The sequence below is a fragment of the Melospiza melodia genome, chromosome Z (assembly GCF_035770615.1).
Source record: "Melospiza melodia melodia isolate bMelMel2 chromosome Z, bMelMel2.pri, whole genome shotgun sequence".
In the NCBI taxonomy this organism is placed as follows: domain Eukaryota; kingdom Metazoa; phylum Chordata; class Aves; order Passeriformes; family Passerellidae; genus Melospiza; species Melospiza melodia.
The window spans coordinates 34,936,942-34,957,452 of NC_086226.1; the positions used below are offsets into that span (position 1 = coordinate 34,936,942).

General features: G+C 40.1%; 3 protein-coding genes across 7 annotated transcripts in view; 2 read left to right on the forward strand and 1 right to left on the reverse strand.

The window, feature by feature from the left end:
- The window catches only part of KIF2A (kinesin family member 2A), a 56,256-nt gene extending 54,298 nt beyond the window's left edge, over positions 1–1,958 (forward strand). For all 3 annotated transcript variants that reach the window (XM_063180719.1, XM_063180721.1, XM_063180720.1), the window contains one exon: positions 236–1,958. In XM_063180719.1, coding sequence (XP_063036789.1) covers positions 236–321 — 86 coding nt within the window. In that variant the 3' untranslated portion in view covers positions 322–1,958. The remainder of the gene's footprint in view (positions 1–235) is intronic.
- DIMT1 (DIM1 rRNA methyltransferase and ribosome maturation factor) lies at positions 1,915–8,861 on the reverse strand. Its single transcript, XM_063180723.1, has 12 exons — positions 8,698–8,861; positions 8,485–8,558; positions 8,071–8,157; positions 7,644–7,705; positions 7,439–7,532; positions 7,287–7,336; positions 6,375–6,498; positions 6,136–6,228; positions 5,369–5,433; positions 5,036–5,099; positions 4,446–4,552; positions 1,915–3,715 (listed from the first exon to the last, which is right to left on the reverse strand). Exons 1-12 carry the CDS (start codon positions 8,750–8,752, stop codon positions 3,673–3,675), a joined length of 918 nt encoding a protein of 305 aa, XP_063036793.1. The 5' UTR covers positions 8,753–8,861; the 3' UTR covers positions 1,915–3,672.
- A 950-nt stretch (positions 8,862–9,811) lies between these two features.
- IPO11 (importin 11) overlaps positions 9,812–20,511 on the forward strand; it is a 114,555-nt gene continuing 103,855 nt past the window's right edge. For all 3 annotated transcript variants that reach the window (XM_063180718.1, XM_063180717.1, XM_063180716.1), the window contains exons 1-4: positions 9,812–9,900; positions 10,389–10,456; positions 16,827–16,911; positions 17,197–17,340. In XM_063180718.1, the coding sequence (XP_063036788.1) occupies positions 17,203–17,340 (138 nt within the window). In that variant the 5' untranslated portion in view covers positions 9,812–9,900; positions 10,389–10,456; positions 16,827–16,911; positions 17,197–17,202. The remainder of the gene's footprint in view (positions 9,901–10,388; positions 10,457–16,826; positions 16,912–17,196; positions 17,341–20,511) is intronic.

Consider the following 20,511-nt stretch of genomic DNA (forward strand, 5'->3'; position numbering starts at 1 on the left):
CAGTTTACAAACCTATCCTGCCTAGAGACAGGGGTAGTATGCAAGAAGACAGTTGCTAAGCAACTTGTTTGTATGGTTTTGACTGCAAGCATAGCTCAATCCCCTGGTAGTTTGTAGTCAGCTATTTTTGTGGAGGAATTTGTTGTTTGTTAGAGCTGGAGGATCAGGGCTTAGTTTCAAGATCTGTTGAGCACAGGCACATCAGTTCTCATCCTTCTGGTTTTTTTCCTTAAAGACAAAGTGAAATCTTTCCGGGCAGCTCTACAAGAAGAGGAGCAGGCCAGTAAACAGATCAACCCGAAAAGACCGCGTGCCCTTTGAAAAGGGCCTCTGCTGCTAAAGGAACCTGTACTGCTGTAGCACACATTTGTTACAAAACCTAGTGACCGAGAGAACTCAACTACTTGAAAGCGTAAAAATGTTAGCAATGTTTGTGGAAATTTCCTGTTTCTTATTCACCTGAATGACATTTTCAGTTTTATGTGAAATGCTCCTGATGTCTACAAAATGCTTCTAGACCAGACAGCACAACCTGCAGGGTTCAGATCTGTGAAGCACTTTGTTTAAATATTTCATTTATTCAAATAGTGAAATGTTTGGAAATACTTGCCATATTTTTAATAAAGTAAAACTGTGGCCATTAAAAAGTCACAGCACTTCCTTCTGACCATGTTCAGTTTTATGACAAAGACCAGCTGTGCAGTTTAAAATTGTGGCGTGCATGCACACCTCACTAGTGGTTTAACGTAACTTCTCTTCCACAAACAGCTGTGCTTAACTCTTCCCATTCTGTGCCTTGATGAAGGCTACTTAACCCTAAATATCCTCTTTCTGAAGCACAGCCTTAAAAAATACATTCCTTATTTGTCAATATAAATTACTTTAGTGTGTGTGTGTTTCAAGAAGACTTATTTTTTGGTGGATAGTTTCATTTCACAGGATGTGCCATATCATTTTAAGAGGAACTGCAGGCTGTTAAGAGTAGACGAACAGCTGGACATTCCATTTTTAGTGTGAAAATCTGGAATCTTTGTTTTATTTGAATACCATTAAGAATGGTTATATAATTTTAACATTTTATCTGTAACAATTAAAAAAAACCAAAAAAACCAACAAATCAACAAAAACCCACAAAAATATAAATTAGTTGATGTATATTAAAGGGTAATGTTTTAAGTACTGAGGAGAGTTGTATCTTAGGATAATGCAGATAATATGATATGTGGTATGGTGTGATAATGCTATGTATGGATAAGTTAACTATCAAACTTTGGGGATAAATACATCCATACTGGCCTTTCACATACTGTTTTAAAAACTTGGATTTTGATGCATGACAAAGTTACATGTACATTAACCGTAGTTTGCAGGTAGCTTGAGTAGTTCTGTTGCTTTAAGAAGTAGCTAATACCTATTTTTCCCTTTGTACAGTGCCAGCAGCTGAAAAGTGGGGTGAAATTGCATCATTTGACGATTTTGCACAATACCTCTACCTAGCGCTAATAGAAATCCCACAAATACATGAATTCTCACAAATGGCGCCATGTGTATCAGCACTTTTTAGGTGGTGGCACTCAAGTTATTTTTGCAAGTCAGTATGCAAAAAAGATTGACCTTTCATGTAAGAACTGTAGATCTCTCTAGGAGTTCTCCCCCTTTCCAGGAGTTTGTCTCAGCAGAATTTCCTTTGGGGATGTTTAAAAACTACTTTTGGAATACAAGCCTGTTTGTTTGTGCCAGGCCTGGAGGGGGGGAATAAAGGGAAGGCAATGAAGAGACTTAAATGAGCCAGAACTTCTTGTAGTGTTTAATGTTTGTATCTCCCATAGAAAGGTAGGCTATGGGAAGCTCTTGTCGCATCATGGTTAAAAATGAAAAATCCTCTTGTGTGTAAACATGAAAACTGAAACAATGTAGATTTTACATAATGTGTTTAATAAATTAAGCTATTAAATGAATTACATCTGAGAATTTCTGTTATGCTTTGGGAAGGGTTTCAATTTGTAAGTAGATCAGTTAGATTTTTGAAAAGGCCTCTCATTTCAAAATAAAGCCAACTCTTTCATACAAGTTTGTTATATGGAAGGAAGTTCACCAGACCATTGTCCTGACTTTAATTTTGCAGCAGATCTTACAAAAACATCACACCTCTTTCTGAACATTTTTTTAAGATCATCACCCATCACAGCTAAAAGAAAAAAAAAACAATGGAACAGAAGGCAATAGGTTCTGTTGGCAGGTGATAGGACAGGCTATAATATAGTATCAGAGGTTTTCTCACAAGCTGCTCTGGACAATTCTCACTTGCTCAGAAACTTCTGAAGACTGAGACATCCCACAGGAGTAACAGTAGCTTCCATATATCTGTCCATGCAAGCCTAGCACCACAGCCAGGCTATGGCTTACTGTGGGTCCCACAAGGACAAAAAGGACAGTCAGTTTTCAGCACGTTTTTACAAAGCCCTGTAAATTACATGTGTCCTGTCAAGTAGCACATGCTAGCTGCAACTGTCTACTCTCAGTCTTTGTGCCAGAGCCTGCTATAAGTCAGATCTACACCTGATACTGAAGCAGTTAGAATAAAGAAAAATTGGTAAGGCTGGTATTCTTTGTGGCTGTCTACCTAACTCATCATTTGGCTCACTTCACTGCGTGAAGTGAAGCAGCACTAGAATTACTGAATTATTAAATTGTGAATAAATGTGCAATTCAGTATTTTAAGTCGATGCTTCAGCATGCCTCTTTCTATACATGCTTCTGAATCAATTACTTTTAAAAGCCATTGGGATGTCAATGGCGCTGCTAGCTGGACTCAGGACATCTTTTCCAACCTTAATAATGTAATGATGTGTATAAATATAAGCTTTTCTTAGAGGAGGTTTTGCTAATTTGCATGCATTGCTCTAAATCTCACTGAAAGCTATGGTCTGTGCTAAAACTTTTTCCTGCATTAACAGTGAAGGAGTTACCTTAAAAAATAGTTGAATTTAGTTAACAAAAAACCCATCCTGCTGTCTGTCTTGAGCCCTGGCCCACTGGTAGTTTTTTTTCCAGTTCCAACAGTGGAGGAGAGGGTAAAGGCAATAATGTAAAGGATATCAAGCCCACAAGGTAAATTCTTTTGTTTTCTGAGAAACACTCACTGGGGTTCTCTAAGAGAAGCAGATTTTTAACAGGCTTGTTAGTTACCAGAGGGATGAGAGAGACAGGCATCTCAAATCAGAAGGAAGTGTTTAAATACACTTAATAACAAACACACAAATGAATACCAAAAAAGGAATTGCTACAACTTTTTTTTTGTTGTCCAGACCCATTATGGGTTGTACTGTTGAGTACTGTACATGAATATACTGAGGTGAAGTCCATCACTGGAGAACAGATTTCAATTATCATCAGTCCATGTTTTAGGATATATATATATATATAGGAAAACACAGTCATGAGGCAGTCCAGCACCTCGCTTCAGCTCTGAAAGAATTTGCTGCTTTTAAAAGACAGAGCAGCAGCTCCTTGCCTATTGTCTGCGATAAAATCACATCTAACATTCTGAGTCCAAGCATACCGCTGTATTCTGTTCATTGCTTTTATGAGGAGCTTGTACCATTGCACTCACGCTGGCTTGGGTAAAACTTTGGTGAAAAAATACAGCATCTTTCATTCTTCTAGGAGTATCTATGAAAAATGAATGCCTTCTGAATTGAAGCCATGTAGCAATCTGAAAGATTGAAATATGTGTATTATACCTCTAGCAATTAAAACTTCAGGTTGAGGCATTTTTAAGATGTGGATAGAAAATAGCATGAAAGCAGCCATCAATGATCAACTGCAAAAAAAGAATTTTAACAAATCTGAAACTAGAAGTTATTAGCAAATTTGCCATTTTAGAGATGCAGGTTTATTCTCAAGGAAGTTACTTATGTCGGATCCTACCAAGTTCACTATGTTTTTTCAGAGATCATTACCTGTCTTAGCTCTCCAAATGAGAAGCAGATAGGAACTTTTGTCTTGAATTACAACAGGATTCACAATGCCACCCGAGGTAAGAGCGGAATACAGCAGTTAATCATTCATATTTAAGATTATGCTATAGACTACGGCCTAATCGTCAAGGCAGAGAAAGGCCATGTGGGGCTCTAGAAAAATTTTAATAACCAGTTTACACTATGGCCATTCTTAAAGGAGACACAGAAGGGTCTAGTACAGAAACACCTGAAACAGGGATCCTTACCTAGTTGCTCTCAATATTATAAACAGCATTTGAAATATATAAGTAGGCCTTAAATGTTTGCTCAGGTTCAGGACTGGAAGCAAGGAGTGTCTGGTACTATGAGGGAAACCCTACTATTCCTGGGCAACCCAATACTAATCTGTGCTACACAGCTACAGATGCAGATAGAATTTCAAGAAGCTTAAAAGGAAGGCATAAAGAGAAAAAAAAAGAATACCGAATGAAATCATCTATATCCATTGAACGGGCTCGTTTTTCAGAGTAACCTGTATCTTTTAGGACTGTCTGTATTTTCTCTGCAATTTTGAAGTTCTCAGGAATTTCCTGTCAATGAAAAATGGGATAGAAATGATTTTCTACTCAAAACACAGGAAAAGGTTCATTTAAATAATTAATTATTTCCTGTTCTTAGAACAGTTCTTGTTTCAAGAGAAAAAATGTAAGTTATATTTTTTCTATTATGGATTATTGTATTATTCTGTTGAATCTGAATTTTTGTATCTCAGTTCATTCATTATATATGAATCACAACAGTATTGAAAAGCAGACAAGAAATGTTTTATTAAATTAGTAAAAGACCTTGAGACATACATATATGGACAATATACTTAATTTTAAGCTTTTTTACTATGATTTAATTACCCTTTTAGATTTTTCTCTACAAAAAGAGGCAAGTTCTTCCAACCTTTAAACTCTTTTGGAAAAACTTTGATACATTAAGCTTTTCAATGTTAATTTTTTACTCTTATAAAAGTCAGTATGTAGGCCACAGAACACAGAAGCAGAAGAGATTAGGAAGGAACTTACTGTATTATGTAAGGAACAATGAACTCGGTAATTATGATCCAGCAACTGCTCTACAGCACTTGATCTGAAAGAAATACATGTTTAGCATGAAAACTGAACTGTGACTATTATTCACTCAATTGGTTGTGTTCACTCACAATTCACTCTACTATAAAAAACTGTAACGATTATGCAGAATTGTTCTTTATAAAAACCTGCCTAGTTTTCTTCTAAAAGAAAAAGCTTGTGACATCAGTATAAATCTTCCACCATGGTTTATTACTGACTATGTAACACTGCTATGCATTTGCACAAAAGAAATGGTTAACAGGTTCTCTGACAGAAGTTACTTACTTAAATGCTGCAGAGAGTGTCTTGTTTTTCCTAACAAAGGCTATCCTTACCAGACCATCCCACTCCTGAAAATGAAAATTTCAGAATTTTAGAAAGTAACATAAGCTACGACAAACAAAAACAGTCACTACCGAGAATTTCAGAACAATACTGAACACAAAGGAATATCCTTCATGGACATGTCCTTCTAAACAACAGAAAACCAGCTGTATCTTGTGACAAAGCAATACAAATGGAGGAGAAAATACTTTGCCCCCAAAACCCTTTGAACTGTACTTGTTCATGCCTAGTGCTATTACGAGCAGAGAAGGCAGATATTTGAAGAAAACCTGGCTAACCTTGGGGAAGGCTGAAATGGTCTTGAAGTGTTTTACAAATTAAGAATACTCTTCTGTAACATTTGTCTTCTGAGATTACACACACTTGTCTGAAGACAAATCTCATAAATTCCTTTGATCAAAACCTGCAAAATTATCAGCCAGAAACATCTCGGGGAGACGTAAACCACGATAAAAGGGACATTATTACTAACAGTTCTCCAACTGACCTTGGTCTTATGAGAGATACTGTACACAAAGCTGCCCCCAAGATGGTGGCATGTTCTGTTAATGTTGTAACACAAGCCTGATCAACAGAGAAATAAGCATTTTGGAAACTCCAATGAGTAGCTGGTAGTTTGTACTAGAATCAGCACATGGAATTGAATAGTCAGTGGGAAGAAGTAGGAAATTATCACTAATATGTTACATTGAGTATACACTGCTCACCTGGAAGTTGATAGGTGGTGGTGGGTTCTTTGGCTCTATTCTGACAACACTGGATTCGACTTTGGGAGGAGGCTTGAAGTTGTTCTTTCCAACCTGTTAGATAACATGTTATCTAACATTATGCTGTTAGATAAGAGCAGTCAAGCAGCTATGTGAATAAGCAACAAACTCCTCACATCCCTTGCAACACTCTTCTCTTATGTTTGATAGCTGAGTTACCCAAAGGCAGAGTGACGTACCTTCATTAGATGGTCCACTCGAGCCAATAGCTGAGTGTTAATAGAGAGTCTGCAGTACAGTTTGCTTCCTGGTTTGGCAACCAATCGAAGTGCAAACTCCCTTTGAAACATAAGGATTGCACACCTGAGAATAACAGAAATGAAAAAATCAATTCCAAGTATTCAATTTTTATGTCAGAAGCCAACTAACACACTTGGAAAACACACAATTTGCCTCAGCACTTAGAAGAGTAAACGTTCATAATAAACAACTCTGCCTTGATTGGTGTGTTGAAAAAAAACCAAAACCCATCACAGAACTTGGTGAAGCCATCCAAGTCTCCTTAAAGCTATTGCATAATTTGATTATTTATACTGCTAAATGGATCAGGATCAAAGAGACAATCTAGTGTCACAGTTGCCTGACTGTAATGAATCATTTAGAGTAACTCTCTGCTGAGTCCTTCAAATTCAAGCTTTCCAAAATTGACCAATAACGTTACCAATGTTCCTTTGAGAGACATCATTGATGACTGACACACAGACAGAGCAGTTACACTTTTAGATCAGACAACAAGAAAGTGACTTGGCATTGATTCTACCCTTTCCAGCCTAACTTAGACAGGAAGGTATTTGAAATGCTATCATGCCCTGCTTATCCCTGGAATAGTTATAATACTAAGGAGATGTAACTCCTGTTTTTATCTGCTGGGCACTCACTGTTGCCAAGTTTAAATTTTCTCCTCATGCTCAATACATCAACATAAACTTAATTTCCAGGCACTGTCAGACTATGTATCACAGAAAAATTTTACTGCAGCTCTGATCCATCAAACTTGTATCTTAGGAACTAAAATCATAATGGACTTGAAAATACTTTTAAAACTATTTTTCTTCCTCCCAAGTAATACAGAGCTCTATTCTTCCACATACCTGAAAAAAGGTCTATGAAGCAGTAACTTGAAAACAAAAGGTGAAGAAATCTGAGAAAAAAAGAATTAATAATGTTAGTATAATTCCTGGGAAATCAGCATTTAAAAATAATTTTTTTAATGTTGTTGTATGCTATGTTGTTTGTCCCATACCTGGTAAGGCAGGTTAGCCACACATGCATCAAAGAATGGTAAATCTGTTTTCAAGACATCTCCAACCTTGATTTCAAGTTTGTTTGCTAGACACCTGGGGGAAAAGATACATTGTGGTTATCCTCAGAAAAGCAGTGTTGCCAAAATTTGTACCAAAGTAGCTCCGCTACTTTAAGTGCTCCCTGTTTCCATAATTGATACTTACGTGCCCTGGACTCTCTTCTGAAGCTCACCAACAAGTCTAGGGTCAATTTCACATGCTATAACCTGAAAAAAAAGTATATATTTGCAACTCCATGCATCTCCTAACTGGAATTTATTCATAAAAACCCCAAACCTGTATCTGTTGCTGTGGGTTTAAAGAATCCTTTCAAAGTCCCTATTAGGCTATGCACCTTCTACCCTCTCCAAATACAAGCAAGCTTTTCCACATAAATGGACAACAGCAATGGATAAAACCACACAAAATTTATGTGATCAGCTAAAAACCCATTGGAATTATTCATATGTTAAGAAAAATATCAATGGAGTAATTCTACTTATGTTCATCACGCCTATGAAGACTGTTCTGTTTGTTGTAGTCTAAGCCACGGCACAGTCAGAGCTTCGGAAGTGAGAGAATTTGCACTTACTTTTTTGACTTTCTCCAGCATCTTTACTGTCAGGTTTCCAGTTCCCGGGCCCACCTCCAGAATGACATCCGTGCGGCGCAGGGCAGCCTAAGGACAAACAGCATTACGAGTGCTTCCACAGCACCAATTTCGTTCAATCATTTGACTTTAGAATGAAAGTAAGCGCCTTTGACACAGTAAAAAGTTGGAACTGAGTATTCCAGGGAGCACGAGAGTCGTTTAGGAAGGAAGGAGTGGGAAACGGGGAGACCAGGAATGTCCTGGCGCTGGCTGGCCACGCGTGAGCAACCAGCGAGCACGCACGTAAAGGACAGACGAGGGCCAAGGCCACCGCACGCTCCGACAGGCGGCACCCGGCGCGGCGCCTGGCCCGGCCGTCCCGCCAGCCCCGGCTCCCGGGCCCGCCGCGCCCACCTTGTCGATGATGCTGTTCACCACGAGCGGGTTCTTCAGGATGTGCTGCCCGGCCCCGGTGTTGAACAGGATGCCTGGGGAAGAGACTGCTGTGTTACCGTGGGCAGCCGCGATCCGCCGGCACCCCGCCAGCCCCGGCTCGGGTGCGAGCGCCGGCCCGGCCTCGGCTCCCGGGATCCCGCCCGCCGCCCGCCCGCTCCGCTCCACACTCACCGCCGGCGCGGCCCTCCCGGCGCTCCGGCCGCTTCCCGGCCCTCGCCTTGGGCATGGCGGCAGCTCCGCTCGGCTCCCTTCAGGCCCGGTCGGTCCGGTCCGGCTCGGCTCGCTCCGGCCCCGCTTGTCTCACCTCGGTCCCGCTCGGCTCGTTCCAGTCCGGCTCGGCTCGCTGCAGCCCCGCTCCCCACGCGCCGCGCGGCACCGCAGCTGGCGAGCGGCTCCGCGTGCGGCCGGCGGGCGGGGCAGCGCCCCCTGGCGGGCTGGCGGACCGCGAGCGCTCGATCCTCCCGGGAACGGCCGGCCCGTCCCACCCTTCGGGGAATGGGAGCAGCCGTGAGCCCTAAGTGACCGTGGGCTGCAGGGGCGGCGGGTGTCAGCGCGTCCACAAAAGCTTTCCAAGGTTTATTAGTAAATGACACACGGCCTAAAAATGAGTGTGTTAAGTACCCCGAGCTAGTCCGTAAGCAGGCGGCAGTGGGTTTTTGATAAATGGGCAGGATGAAAAGGAAAAGAGAAAATGCGAGATGAATGAGAAGGGGAGAGGGAGAGAAAAAAAGGGCTAGAGGAAGAAAAAAATACAATAAAGGAAAGAAGGGAGGAAGGAAGGAAAGGAGGAAGGAAAGGAAGGAAACGGGGAAGGAAAGGAAGGAAAGGAAGGAAAGGAAGGAAAGGAAGGAAAGAAGGATTTTGCACGGCGATCCTCATAAGTTTCTGCCGATAAGAAAACGCGGCTCTTTAACCCCCTGACTCCGCACAAAGCGCCCGCCCGCTCGTGGCCTGGAGTCACAGTAAGGGTGCAGTCATTCCCAGCCGCTGCCACGCCAATAAAGTACACTCATTTTTTTAATCCTTTCTGTACTTTTTGCTTGACTTTCTCATATATTTAGCGCTATGTTCTGACGCGAGCCCCACGCGCGTCCGCCGTGATGCCCCGCCGCGGGAACGTCTCAGGGAAGCGCGGCACACCGCCCCGCGCGCCACACCGCCCTGCGCGCGGGCAGCCGCCGCCTGACGTCAGCGGGCTGCGCGCTCCGACAGCCCCGCCCCCGCCGCCCCAAGCCACGCCCCCGCCGCCCCAGGCCCCGCCTCAGCGCTTTTGTCGGCGGAGCGGCGCGGGTGCCGCTTTGGCGTCGCGGGGACGTGACGCCAGAGCCGCGCGTCGGGGAGGCGGTGGTGGCGGCGCGGCGCTCGCTGGTCCCGGTTCGTGCGGGGACGGGACGGGAGGGGACGGGAGGGGACGGGCGGCGCCGGCGGCTCCAGCGGGGCAGGAGGGGCACGGAGCCCGGGGCTGCGCCGCTGCGGGCGGCGCCGCTCCTACGCACTTACTTCGGCTGCTGCTCTGCCGGCTGTGCCCCCGTTTGCGCTGCCCGAGCCGGCGCGGCTCCGGCGTGGAGTGCCCGCCACGGTACCGGCTCCGGGGCACCGCCCCCGGGGTTAGGGCAGCCAGGCCTCCTTTACCTATTATTGCTGGCCGCGACAAAGGGCCTGGTCGGAGCAGGAAGTAAATAACTGGTGCCTAATTCCTGGCAGGCAACAGTTTCCCACTTTCTCCTTGGAACAGTTTTGAGTCAGGCTGGAATTAATGGAAGGCTTGGGAGGAAGATGAGGCGTTAACCCGAGAGAACTTGTTTTGTGCGGGAAGAGGCGCGTACTTGCCTTTATTCCAGGTGGTTGCTTTCTTCCTGCAGGCTGAAGAACGGCAATTTTTCTGCCGAACAGTCTTCCCTTAATCAGAGGCAGGCTCAGTGCAGCACTGGTGAGTTATTTCTCCAGTTTGTTACCGTGGAAGACAGCACTATGTGTAACGTACAAGAACAAGGCCCTAAATGCAATGTTGGTGCTGCTTCCCACTTACACTTCCATGTGCCTTGTTTCCCATGTCTCCTACATGAAGTCATATCTGTAACACATTTGGTCTGGCTTTTAAATCAGCTCACACAGCACATCAGCAAAATGCTGCTGAGTTCAAATTTATATGTACATAAGATACATCCAAGTTTTTGCCAAAAGTGTATTCCTTATGGAGTTTGGTTTCTTCAGACTTCATGGTAACACCAAATTTGTTACTGCTCTCTGTTTTTCTTCTCATTCTTTCACTGTACTGTTCTCATCAGGGACATTTATTATCATGTGTATAAATGATAAAGGTGTTTGTCGCCCATGCTTTACATATAACATTTTGAAACTGTATCATCAAGAGTGGGATTTAACTGTAGTTAAAATGAAAGTGTTTAAACCTGTTTCAGAACACGAGGACTGAATGAAACATGCGTATCCATCTCAGCTGTGTGGCACTAGTTTGTTTTAAGTGGTCTGTCAGGTCTTTTTAAAAATCCATTAAGTTAGGTAAATTAGGAAGAAGTTAAAGGAATGAGATTGGCCTTGTAGTATTGGTCATCCTAGAAAGTTACTATTAAATGTTAAAAATATTCTCACATTGTCTCTGTATCCATTTGTCTTTTCCTGTGTCATCAATCACTGTGACAGAGTAATTTTTGAGTTAATCCTTGGAATTGTCTCACTCATTTCTTTGCCCCCTGTTCTTTCTGTTGGGAATTTTTGGTCACTTTGGTGGTTACTGTTTAATATCAAAGTTCATTCTTCTCCTCAGAATTTTTAATATAATCTGATTGGCTTTCCTTAACATTGGTGTCAGCCTTGCTTGTTGCTGTCCTTTAATACTGTGGTCCTTGCTGTTCTTAGTTCTTGTATCCTTCATGTCTTCTGCATGCTTTTTTCAGACCTAAGTTTTAGTTTCAATGTTAAATTTTTGTAAAAATGAAATTTTGGGAATTCTACTTCTGTGTTTCTGTTACTAGCAGTATGGGAAAAAAACCACCTCTAACTCTCTTTGCTGCTCAGACATTTTGTCTTCTGTATTGTGGCTTAAAAATTGAGCAAACTTTACATAGCTTGGTTCAATTACATAAAGAAAAATTAATATGTGGGTTCTGAAAAATTTTAGTAATGCTTAATATTAGTAATTGTGTTGGTTTTGGTGATTGCTGTAGTTATTAGTGAGTTTAAGTAGTATCTTCAATAACCAGGATAGTTTTAGTTCTTTTGGGTGCATTCCTCAGTAGGAGTATGAGCATGTGGCATGATTGATGCAGATAACTGCAATGTTAGAAAAGAGATTCATGGAGGAGTTTGTGGAAGGCTGGAGAAAAATCAGTGTAACTACCAACTTTTCCTGAAGGTCACAGTATCCTTGGTAATGTATCTTATCTCTATGACTGAATGCCAGTGTTGATGTTACTTATTTCAGAAGTTCTTGTGGCTTTTCAACACGGAAACTTTGTTTTTCCTGTTTCCCTTGAAACAAACGTGCCGTAAACGACAGTCCCAATTTTCTACTTGAACCTTCTGAGCTGCAGGGTGTAGCTTTATAGTTGTTTGTTAACCGACAACAGTATAATCTGCTGATAGGAAGCAGCAAGTTGTCTTTGTAAGCACTCTTCAGGGAATTAGTTTTAGGTGTCTGCAAAGTCTTCCTTAGGTTCCACTGTCATAAACAACATTAAACTTTACCTCCTCACAGATAACTTGCTTTAGACCACAGACCATCCTAGTAGCTCTGACCTCTCTCCAGTTTGCTCCTTCTTGAACTGAAGAGAGGGAGAACTGTGAGAACCAAGCTGGAAATGGGGTCCTAGGAGCCATCTCAGACACTGGGTAAAGAAGGATCACAACATCATCAGAGCCACTGGTGCTCTTGAAGTAGCCCAGAATGTATTTGCACTATGATCAGAGAGAGCACACTGTATTTTGTGTAATGTGTTTATGGCTTTGTCGTCTTCTGATTTCATAAAATCTTAATTTTTTCTTGTACCTTCTTACAGCTGGAAAGAATTAATTGAATTCTTAACAAAAGAAATCAAAAATACACAGAATTAATTATCTGGATATGAGTGAGTTGTTACACTGCATTCTCTCAGAAAAAGTGAAGTAGGGAGGTGTTTAGTGATGAAATCCTTTGTTTTGTACCCCTTCAGATGTTTAGTAGCTGCCAATTTCTTTTGGCACATGTGATTTTAAAATTAGGATGCTTTTTAGTGTGAAGGGAAAATACTACATACTTATTTGTTAGTATCAGAAACATTGGCTGTTAAGGAAAAACATTACACTGGCATGGCTAATATAAAACTAGAACATTTAAGACATTGAATACTTTGTAGTGACAGGGATTTCTTTTCCTTCCTGCAAAATGTTTGTGTGCAATTTTGTTCTTATAGCAATGGGTGTGGACCACAGAAAAGCAGGAGAAGGCAGTGAACATTCCTGATACTGCTCAGTGTTTATGGTGAAGACACAGACTGATGTTAGTAAATAAAAAGGGGAAATGACACCCTTACTCAGTAATCAAACCTGGAAATTCTGGCTATTGTGACACAGATGCAGACCTTTAGACCATTCCTTCTAAAAATATGTTGCTTATAAGGCAAAAATTTATATAGGTGCCTCATGTCTCAGAAAGTACCCAAAAGACAATAGCTATTTAATACTCACCTTCTGAGTTTCATCTCTAGGACAGTCTTGTAGATATAGTTCAGTAGTGAGTAAAGCTGTAGAAGTCCCATGAGCTGTGGGGAACGTCCTTGTCCCTGTGATTTAACCAGTCTCTGGGGTAACCTATGTCCCTTTTGCCTTTCCCATGCAACAAGCGAAGTCGGATATTTAAATAGTGAGAATTGTCTCTATCTCATCAATAAAAAAGAAAAAAAAAGAGGGCAGTGTGAGGGTATCACAACAGTCTAAGATTGGAGAGATCTGGGTTTAAACTCCCAAGATGCAGCTGTGTCTGTCTACAGGAATAACTTTCACAAGTGCATCTGTACATGGCAGTAATTAAAACAGTATTTTGAGCAGATCCCACTAAGATAGGAGCTGGTGCCCTCGCTGAGTCAATTGTCTTTACAGGGAGCATGCAGGGAATAAGCTCCCTGTAGAAGTCCTGTCAGTGAGAAGGGAAGGTAGGGACTTTGTCAGAGGTGAAGTTACATGCTAGGACTTGAACCTGAATGGCTTGACGTTGTTTGAAGTCATGTAGTTGTCCTCGCTCCTGTAATGTCCTCTAGTGTTTGTGGAACGGCGTGCTTAGATGGCTTGACCTTTTGGCTTGTTTGGGTTTTTTTTTGTTGTGTGTGCCCCTGGGATCCCACCCCTGCCTTTTGCCTTTTGGTGGGCAGTTATGGCTCAGTCACAGTTTGCAAGCTTGTTCTAAGTTTACATCATATTTTGCCAAGAGCGTGAAATAAAAGCTGCTTGCTGTTCTGTCTGCTTTTTTATACCTAGCACATTTACCTGTCAACAGTGTGGTGTGAAAATTATTGGAAAACTTGATCCAAAGGAAAACCTGCATTTTTCCTGCTCCTTCCATCTTTGGGTATTTAAGTGGTATGATAGTATATAACCCTCCTCTTCAGGGAGAAACAGAGGGTTATACTATTTATTTTGGCCACTGTAGCTCTTTGTTTTAGCTTAACTAATTTGTAGCTAGCTTAAACTGCAAATTAGAGTTTTGTACAGTAAGGATTGATTCAAAATATTTTGTTGAAATTTTAAAATTTCTTTTTATTCTCTTTTTTTTTTTAAATTCAAAATTAATACAAGTTAAATAGTGACTTACTAGAAGAAAACAAACTGTTCAGAGGAATTTTTAAAAAACAGTAGCAATAGACAGCTTTTTTACATGTCTGCCATTTGTGTTTGCTACATGTTTATTACATGTTTTTTCCAGTTAATTTTTTGCTACCCAAATCATACCACTTCACTAAATATTTTGCAGTATTTATAAACATTATTTGTAGTTGACCCATCTCCAGGGAGATTATTTTCTGATTCAGTTTTGCTATTTGGCTTGTGATGGCCTCATCCAATGATCTTTACATGGGCTCAAAAAGTGACTGTGCAAATTCATTGGAGACCAAATCTTGAGGGCTGTTAAATTCCCTGCCTCTTAATAGAAAATTCTTGAACCAGAGTTTTCTGGGTGGCAAGCCAGCATTATGTAAAATGTTCTGACCTGAGTATCTGCAGTGGTTTTGACAGAGCAAGAGCATTGGATTAAATAAATTTTTGTTCTGACCCACTAAGCTGTTTGATTTTTCTTGAGTTTTTTTTTTGAGCAGTAGCTCAAACCATAGCTGCTCCAGTTTTTACATGGAAGTACAAACCTTTTCAAGAATGAGAAACATTATTAAAAAAGAAGCAAATATTTCACTTTGATTTTTGTTGCTGTCCTTTGTTGTTATCTTTAGAACTGTCAGCTAATTGTTTTGAAATAAGAAACTGGAAAAAAGTCACCTGTTTTTTGTGCTTGCATTTTACTAACTTAAGTATGTCTTCTAATGAGAAGTGTTTTAGGCGGAGTATATAAATTTCCAGTGGAAGCCAAAGCCTTTAGGTTTTTCCTCCCTCTTCTTAGACATGTTATCCTAGAGGTGCCACCACTGTTGCTGGTGGGTCCAGTGGCAGATGTGTCTTGGGGCCATCTGGCACTGCTTCTGTCAGACATGCAGGAAGCTTCTTGCAGCTTGTCACAGAAGACACCCCTGTAGTAACCCCCCCTTCTGCTACCTTGTGCACAACTGGTTAAAGCAGAAAGATTGGAAGGTTCTTCACATGGAAAGTATAAAGCAGAGATGGAGTCAACTGAGTAATTATTGCTGTGAGGAGAGATGTGATTTTGTGTTTCATGGGTTTAAATGTAGACTTTTTTTAACCTTAGGACCTTCAAATTTTAGTCAACTTTTTTAGGTTGGAGATTTGGAGATGAAGAACTTTTTTTTTAGGGGTGTAATACTTTTTTTTTTCAATTATGCAATGCTATTACTGGTATAAAATGTCTCCAGTATTGTGTCTAGTTTAGTTAAGGTGATTTTTCTAAAAAAAATCAAAATTTTTAAGCCTCTGTCAAAATAAATTTCATGTCTTCCACTTTCTTACTATTACTGTAGCAATTTTAATCTTGATCTTTTTCCTGAAGGTGGAAAAATAAACCTTTTTTTCCCATTAAACAAAAACAAATCACAGAAGTGATTTCCAATCACGATATTGGAAAAGACCTCCAAGACTGAGTCCAGCCTTTGACGGATCACTGCTTTGTCAGCTACACTACTGCACTAAGTGCCACATCCAGGCTTTACCTGACCACCTCCAGGGATGACAACTCCGCAGCTTCTCTTGGCAGCCCATTCTGATGCTTAGCAATCCTTTCCATGAAGAAATTCCTCCTGATGCCCCACCTGAACCTCCTTCTCTCTCCTCTTTGAAGAGAAACTGTTCTTTGTTGTTCATTTAGGAAACCTAAGTATATGACTATTCACTGTGTCTGTTAGTTAAAAGTTAACATAGGCTTTAAACTGACTTTTTTTTTATAAGCAGAAAACAAACTTCATAGTTTCTTTCATATATGAGTCTTTTTCTTCTTGTAACATTGTTTCTGTGGTCATTATAAGTGTAATTTCTATCATCTGGAGAGCAGGGTTTTGTTTTGCTTTCACAGAGTACAAAAGTGCAAAACCATGTATATAAACTGGAAATTTGGCATTATGCATTCGTAGTTCAGCTGGTTAGCGTTTGTATGTCACAGCGCAGGGAAACTCAGGACGCTCAATGTGAGAATCAGCAAGCTTCGTTTATTAATTAGACCACCAGACATTTATTTACAACAAGTAATAAGCGCATGCATGTTCTGTAAGTCAAGCAGTCTATTGTTTATACTACAATATCAGCTCTTCTTTATTCTTTAGAAGTCACATGTCTCTTTTCTCATGTCTCTTTCTCAATTACAGCATCTTGCTATCACAATACAGCTATGCTTCAAGGACACAGTGTTTTTGCAGCTGCAGGGACTAGATTAGCCATGGCCTTGTACTTTTCCAATTCCTGGTTAGCTATTTCTCCAACATTTGTATGATAAATAAGAAGGAAACCAAATACATTGAGGAAAATTCTGTATCATGTAAGACTAATTGTGAGACTTAATGCTTTTTTTTTAATGAATATGAATTGTTTGGATGAATTTGAGTTATAGAATGCGACTATATGAATGTGTAATTTTCTGTCTTGAAGAAAAAGTAATATGCAAAAATGTTAATAATCTGCATTTTTGCCTCTTTCAGACAACCCCATGGTTTGCTCTGCTTACAGTTGAGTAATTATCTCTAGTTGCAGTTTTGCTCTTAGCTGCTGTGCTTCACAAGAGAGGTAACTGTTTGCAATCAAAATATTTCCTGCACTTCCTCAGATCTAGCAAATATGCTTGTAATGATTGATTTAATGCCTGCTCCTTCTGCTGAGAGATTTCTGAAAGCAAATAGTTCTATCCCTGTACCTCAACTGCCTGTGAGTGGGTGTCGTGCTATCTTTACACTGTGTAGTCTAATGAAAAATGAGTGTGGGGTGTTTGGATAATAAGAATGGAAAATACCTGTCTGTATTTGCTATCTTTTACTGATTAGGTGTTTTTTTCTCCTTTTTAAATGTTTTCAGATTCTCATGGATCTCAACAGTGCTAGCACTGTTGTTTTGCAAGTCTTGACGCAAGCTACTAGCCAAGATACTGCAGTGTTGAAGCCAGCTGAGGAGCAACTGAAGCAGTGGGAGACACAGCCAGGTTTTTATTCAGTCTTGTTGGTAAGATACAGTGGAAAAGTGCTATTAAGTAAACTCTGAATAATTTTGAGTACTGGTCTCTAGAACACGGTTGAGCCATGACCTCTGCCTGAGGGAAGCCCTGAGTTGTCATGGTCCAGGCAGTAGAATCCTTATGCTGAAGGATAGGGTAGGTAGGATGTGTCAATGCTAGGCATTGTCATTACTGTATCTCAAAGTAAGCTCTTTCCCTGGGTATTCAGAAGGTGGAAATCCAGCCTCTAGCAGTATGAGTGGGCAGTAGTGCTAAATCTTTTATTTACCTGTTGTGAATTGTGAATGGTAAAAGGCCAAGAGGGCCCTTCTCAAAGGAATTGCCTTTACTGCCTCAAGAGGCAGGGGACTTTTTATATATCAAGGCAATGAGGACCTTTTCTTTTTTGGGGAGATGATGCTTTATGATCATTTTGATAGGCATTTCCTCCTGCTTTCCATTGAATTGTGTGATACCTCTCTGGGGTTACTTTCCTTTTTGTTAGTGGAGGGAGACTTCCAGGGAGACTAACTGACCTGGCTGTGGTAGTAAGGTCCTGGAATGGGGAAGGTGAATGCTTCTAGAAGTGCTATGACCATTCATGAAATTGATGCATTAATATGGTCAAAATGATGACAACACAGTCAAAAAGGAAATGAACCTGTTTCAGCAAAGACACCTGAAAGTTAACACTGTTGTTATTCTCCAATATCTCTGCATATGTTTATAGTAATATTAAAAACAGAGGTGAAATGTTTTCTCTACAAATATCTGTCCTCAGTGCATAGATTGAATGCCTCAGATTTGTTGGGTGATGTGTTCTGTTCTCTATAAACCATCTAATTTGTTTGGAGAGTTGAAGGTGAGCCCGAGGATTTAGGGAAAGGAGTAGAAGAAGATACATTGAGCTGCCAAGTTTCCTTTTATGTACTGCCTTTGCAATAGTGTAGTTGTGGTGGTAAATGATTTTGATAGAAACCAGCGGAAATTGCCACTAGTGATTTTTTTTTTCCTCTGCATGTTTGGTTTGAGACCTTGCACCTTGGGGTGTAGACAAATTGGGCACTCACAGGTAACTGGAGCAAATATGAGTTAATTTTAAATATAAGGACTAAAAATTCAGGTGTTTAGATGCTTATTAAAGATGTATATGCTGGCACATAATATTCAAATGCTGATAAATTTTTTTAAGTGGTTAGGTGGATTTGTTGAGGCCACATCAGCCTTTCTTTAAGAGTGAAATATCAAGATAGTCTTCCAAACGAAACAAGTGAAGTGTCTGCTTCTTTGTTTAACTTGATCATGACAGGTGTGCTGTCTGGGAGAGAAAGTAGTTGACATCTTCTTGGTGGAGCAGAAAAGGGTTCAGGGAAACAAGTGGAGAGTGGGTAAGACAGCTGATATCTGTGGGTTGTGGCAAGTAATATAATTGCTTACTGTGAGATACGCTTGCTTCTGGGACAGAGGAGAGAAAATCATAAAGAAGATCATGAGACATGCATCCTTCATCCTACCATTTTTAGTACCTAGTGGAGTTGCTATCATTACTTTTCTGTGTTTGTCTTTTGAAGGTATTATAAATCTCTCTTTTGATTCAGAATTGGATGGTTTTGAAAAGAACCTCCGTGCAAATTATATCAGTTTGTATATTGGCTTCATTCCCGTTCTTTCTATGACAGCATTACTGTGTTACATTAAATACTTCATGTTTTAGGAAGTTCATACGAAGATAAAGAGTGTAATGAGAAGTTCTACTTGTTTTTGTGTAGATTGTTTGGTCTATTTTTTTTCATTTTTTATCTAGGTTTGGTCTAGTTTTAGGGTCTTTATCTGTGGAAGCTTTGTTTCTGCTAAATATTTTAGCAAGGAGAGGAATATTCAGTATGAGTAGTTTGGGTTTTCCATGTTTCATTTATTTTGAAATGTTATTTTTCTAATATGGAAGTGGTGTTTGAAGTTAGCTGTTAGTATTGTAATATGCTTAAATTGCATTTGGGAAAGGTCAAGTCTTTTAGAGATTCAGTCTGTCTTCCTAAATGAGCTTTGGGGAAGGAGAACATACTACATATAGATCATTTTTGTGTTGTGTGGTATTTTTGGTGGGTTACCACCTTTCTGATATTTTTCTACAATTGCTAGTTTTGAAGTTTATATCATTGTTGGCATGTAAATCTGTCTACTTTCTAGTGATTGGAGTGTGTTAGTTTTTTTTTGGGTTGGCCATTACCTCTAGAAACATGTTACTATTAATAAAGGAAGATTTTGAGAGAAAATTAGGTTTTGAATTCATAGTGAAAATGAGGTCCCAGGTTTCTACTTATAACTGCTGAGTTACTTGAAAGGTTTGTTTATGCCTGTGTTTGCAGGCATGCTGCCCAAAAGTAGCTGATACTTTTGACCAGAATCCCTGCATTTTTCAGGTCCCTTCTTACTGGACTTCTAAAAGCAAGAAATACAAGTGGGGCACTCTTTGTGCAGTGTACTGCATAGTAAGAACATACTTCACACATGCTTGCTCTCTACACGTTGGAGTAATGATGTCTCACCCCTTGAGAGGGATCCATCTGATCCAGTAGAAAACAGAAGGAGAGCTGCTGTTCAGAGTAGTGCCTGTGCTGAAATTCAATAGCCTACCTTTATTTTAGTTTCTTTTGGTTGATTAATTTTACACCATTACCATACAAAATAACTCCTCTGTGTTTGTCTGTATGTACATACAGATATATAAAAGTGTATATATATGTATAGAGAGATATATATGTATGTATCTACAGATATATAGCGTTTTATTGGTAGAAACTAATTTCCTGATTTCCTAAGCATAGTCAAATTTGAGAATTGCAGACCTACCAGGTCACTATTTTACAAACAGTATTGCTAGATAGGATGGTTCTTGTCATATGAATAAATAATCTGAAGACTGGATTCTGACTAGAATAAGGAATTAGCCTGTGTTCTGCAGTGGCACAAACTTCTGAGAGCTATGTCATTAAAGAATGTAAAAATTGTCTGATTATATTAATTACTACCCTTATATTTCCTTCTATGCCAGACAAGATTAGCAATACATTTGCCTTATATGTTGTTTTTTTAAATAAATCAAAATTTGGGCTAGTGATAAAAATTTTTTTAATCTCTAAAAATTTATGTTTAGAACAGTGTTTTCACTTCCCTGTCAA

Coding starts and splice junctions, on each gene's coding strand:
- DIMT1 (XM_063180723.1), bottom strand. CDS start 8,752: ATGCCCAAGGCGAGGGCCGGGAAGCGGCCGGAGCGCCGGGAGGGCCGC. Junction 5,434..6,135: donor CACCACCTATCAACTTCCAG/GTGAGCAGTGTA, acceptor TTTCATTTTCAG/GAGTGGGATGGTCTGGTAAG. Junction 3,716..4,445: donor GATATAGATGATTTCATTCG/GTATTCTTTTTT, acceptor TCAATCTTTCAG/ATTGCTACATGGCTTCAATT.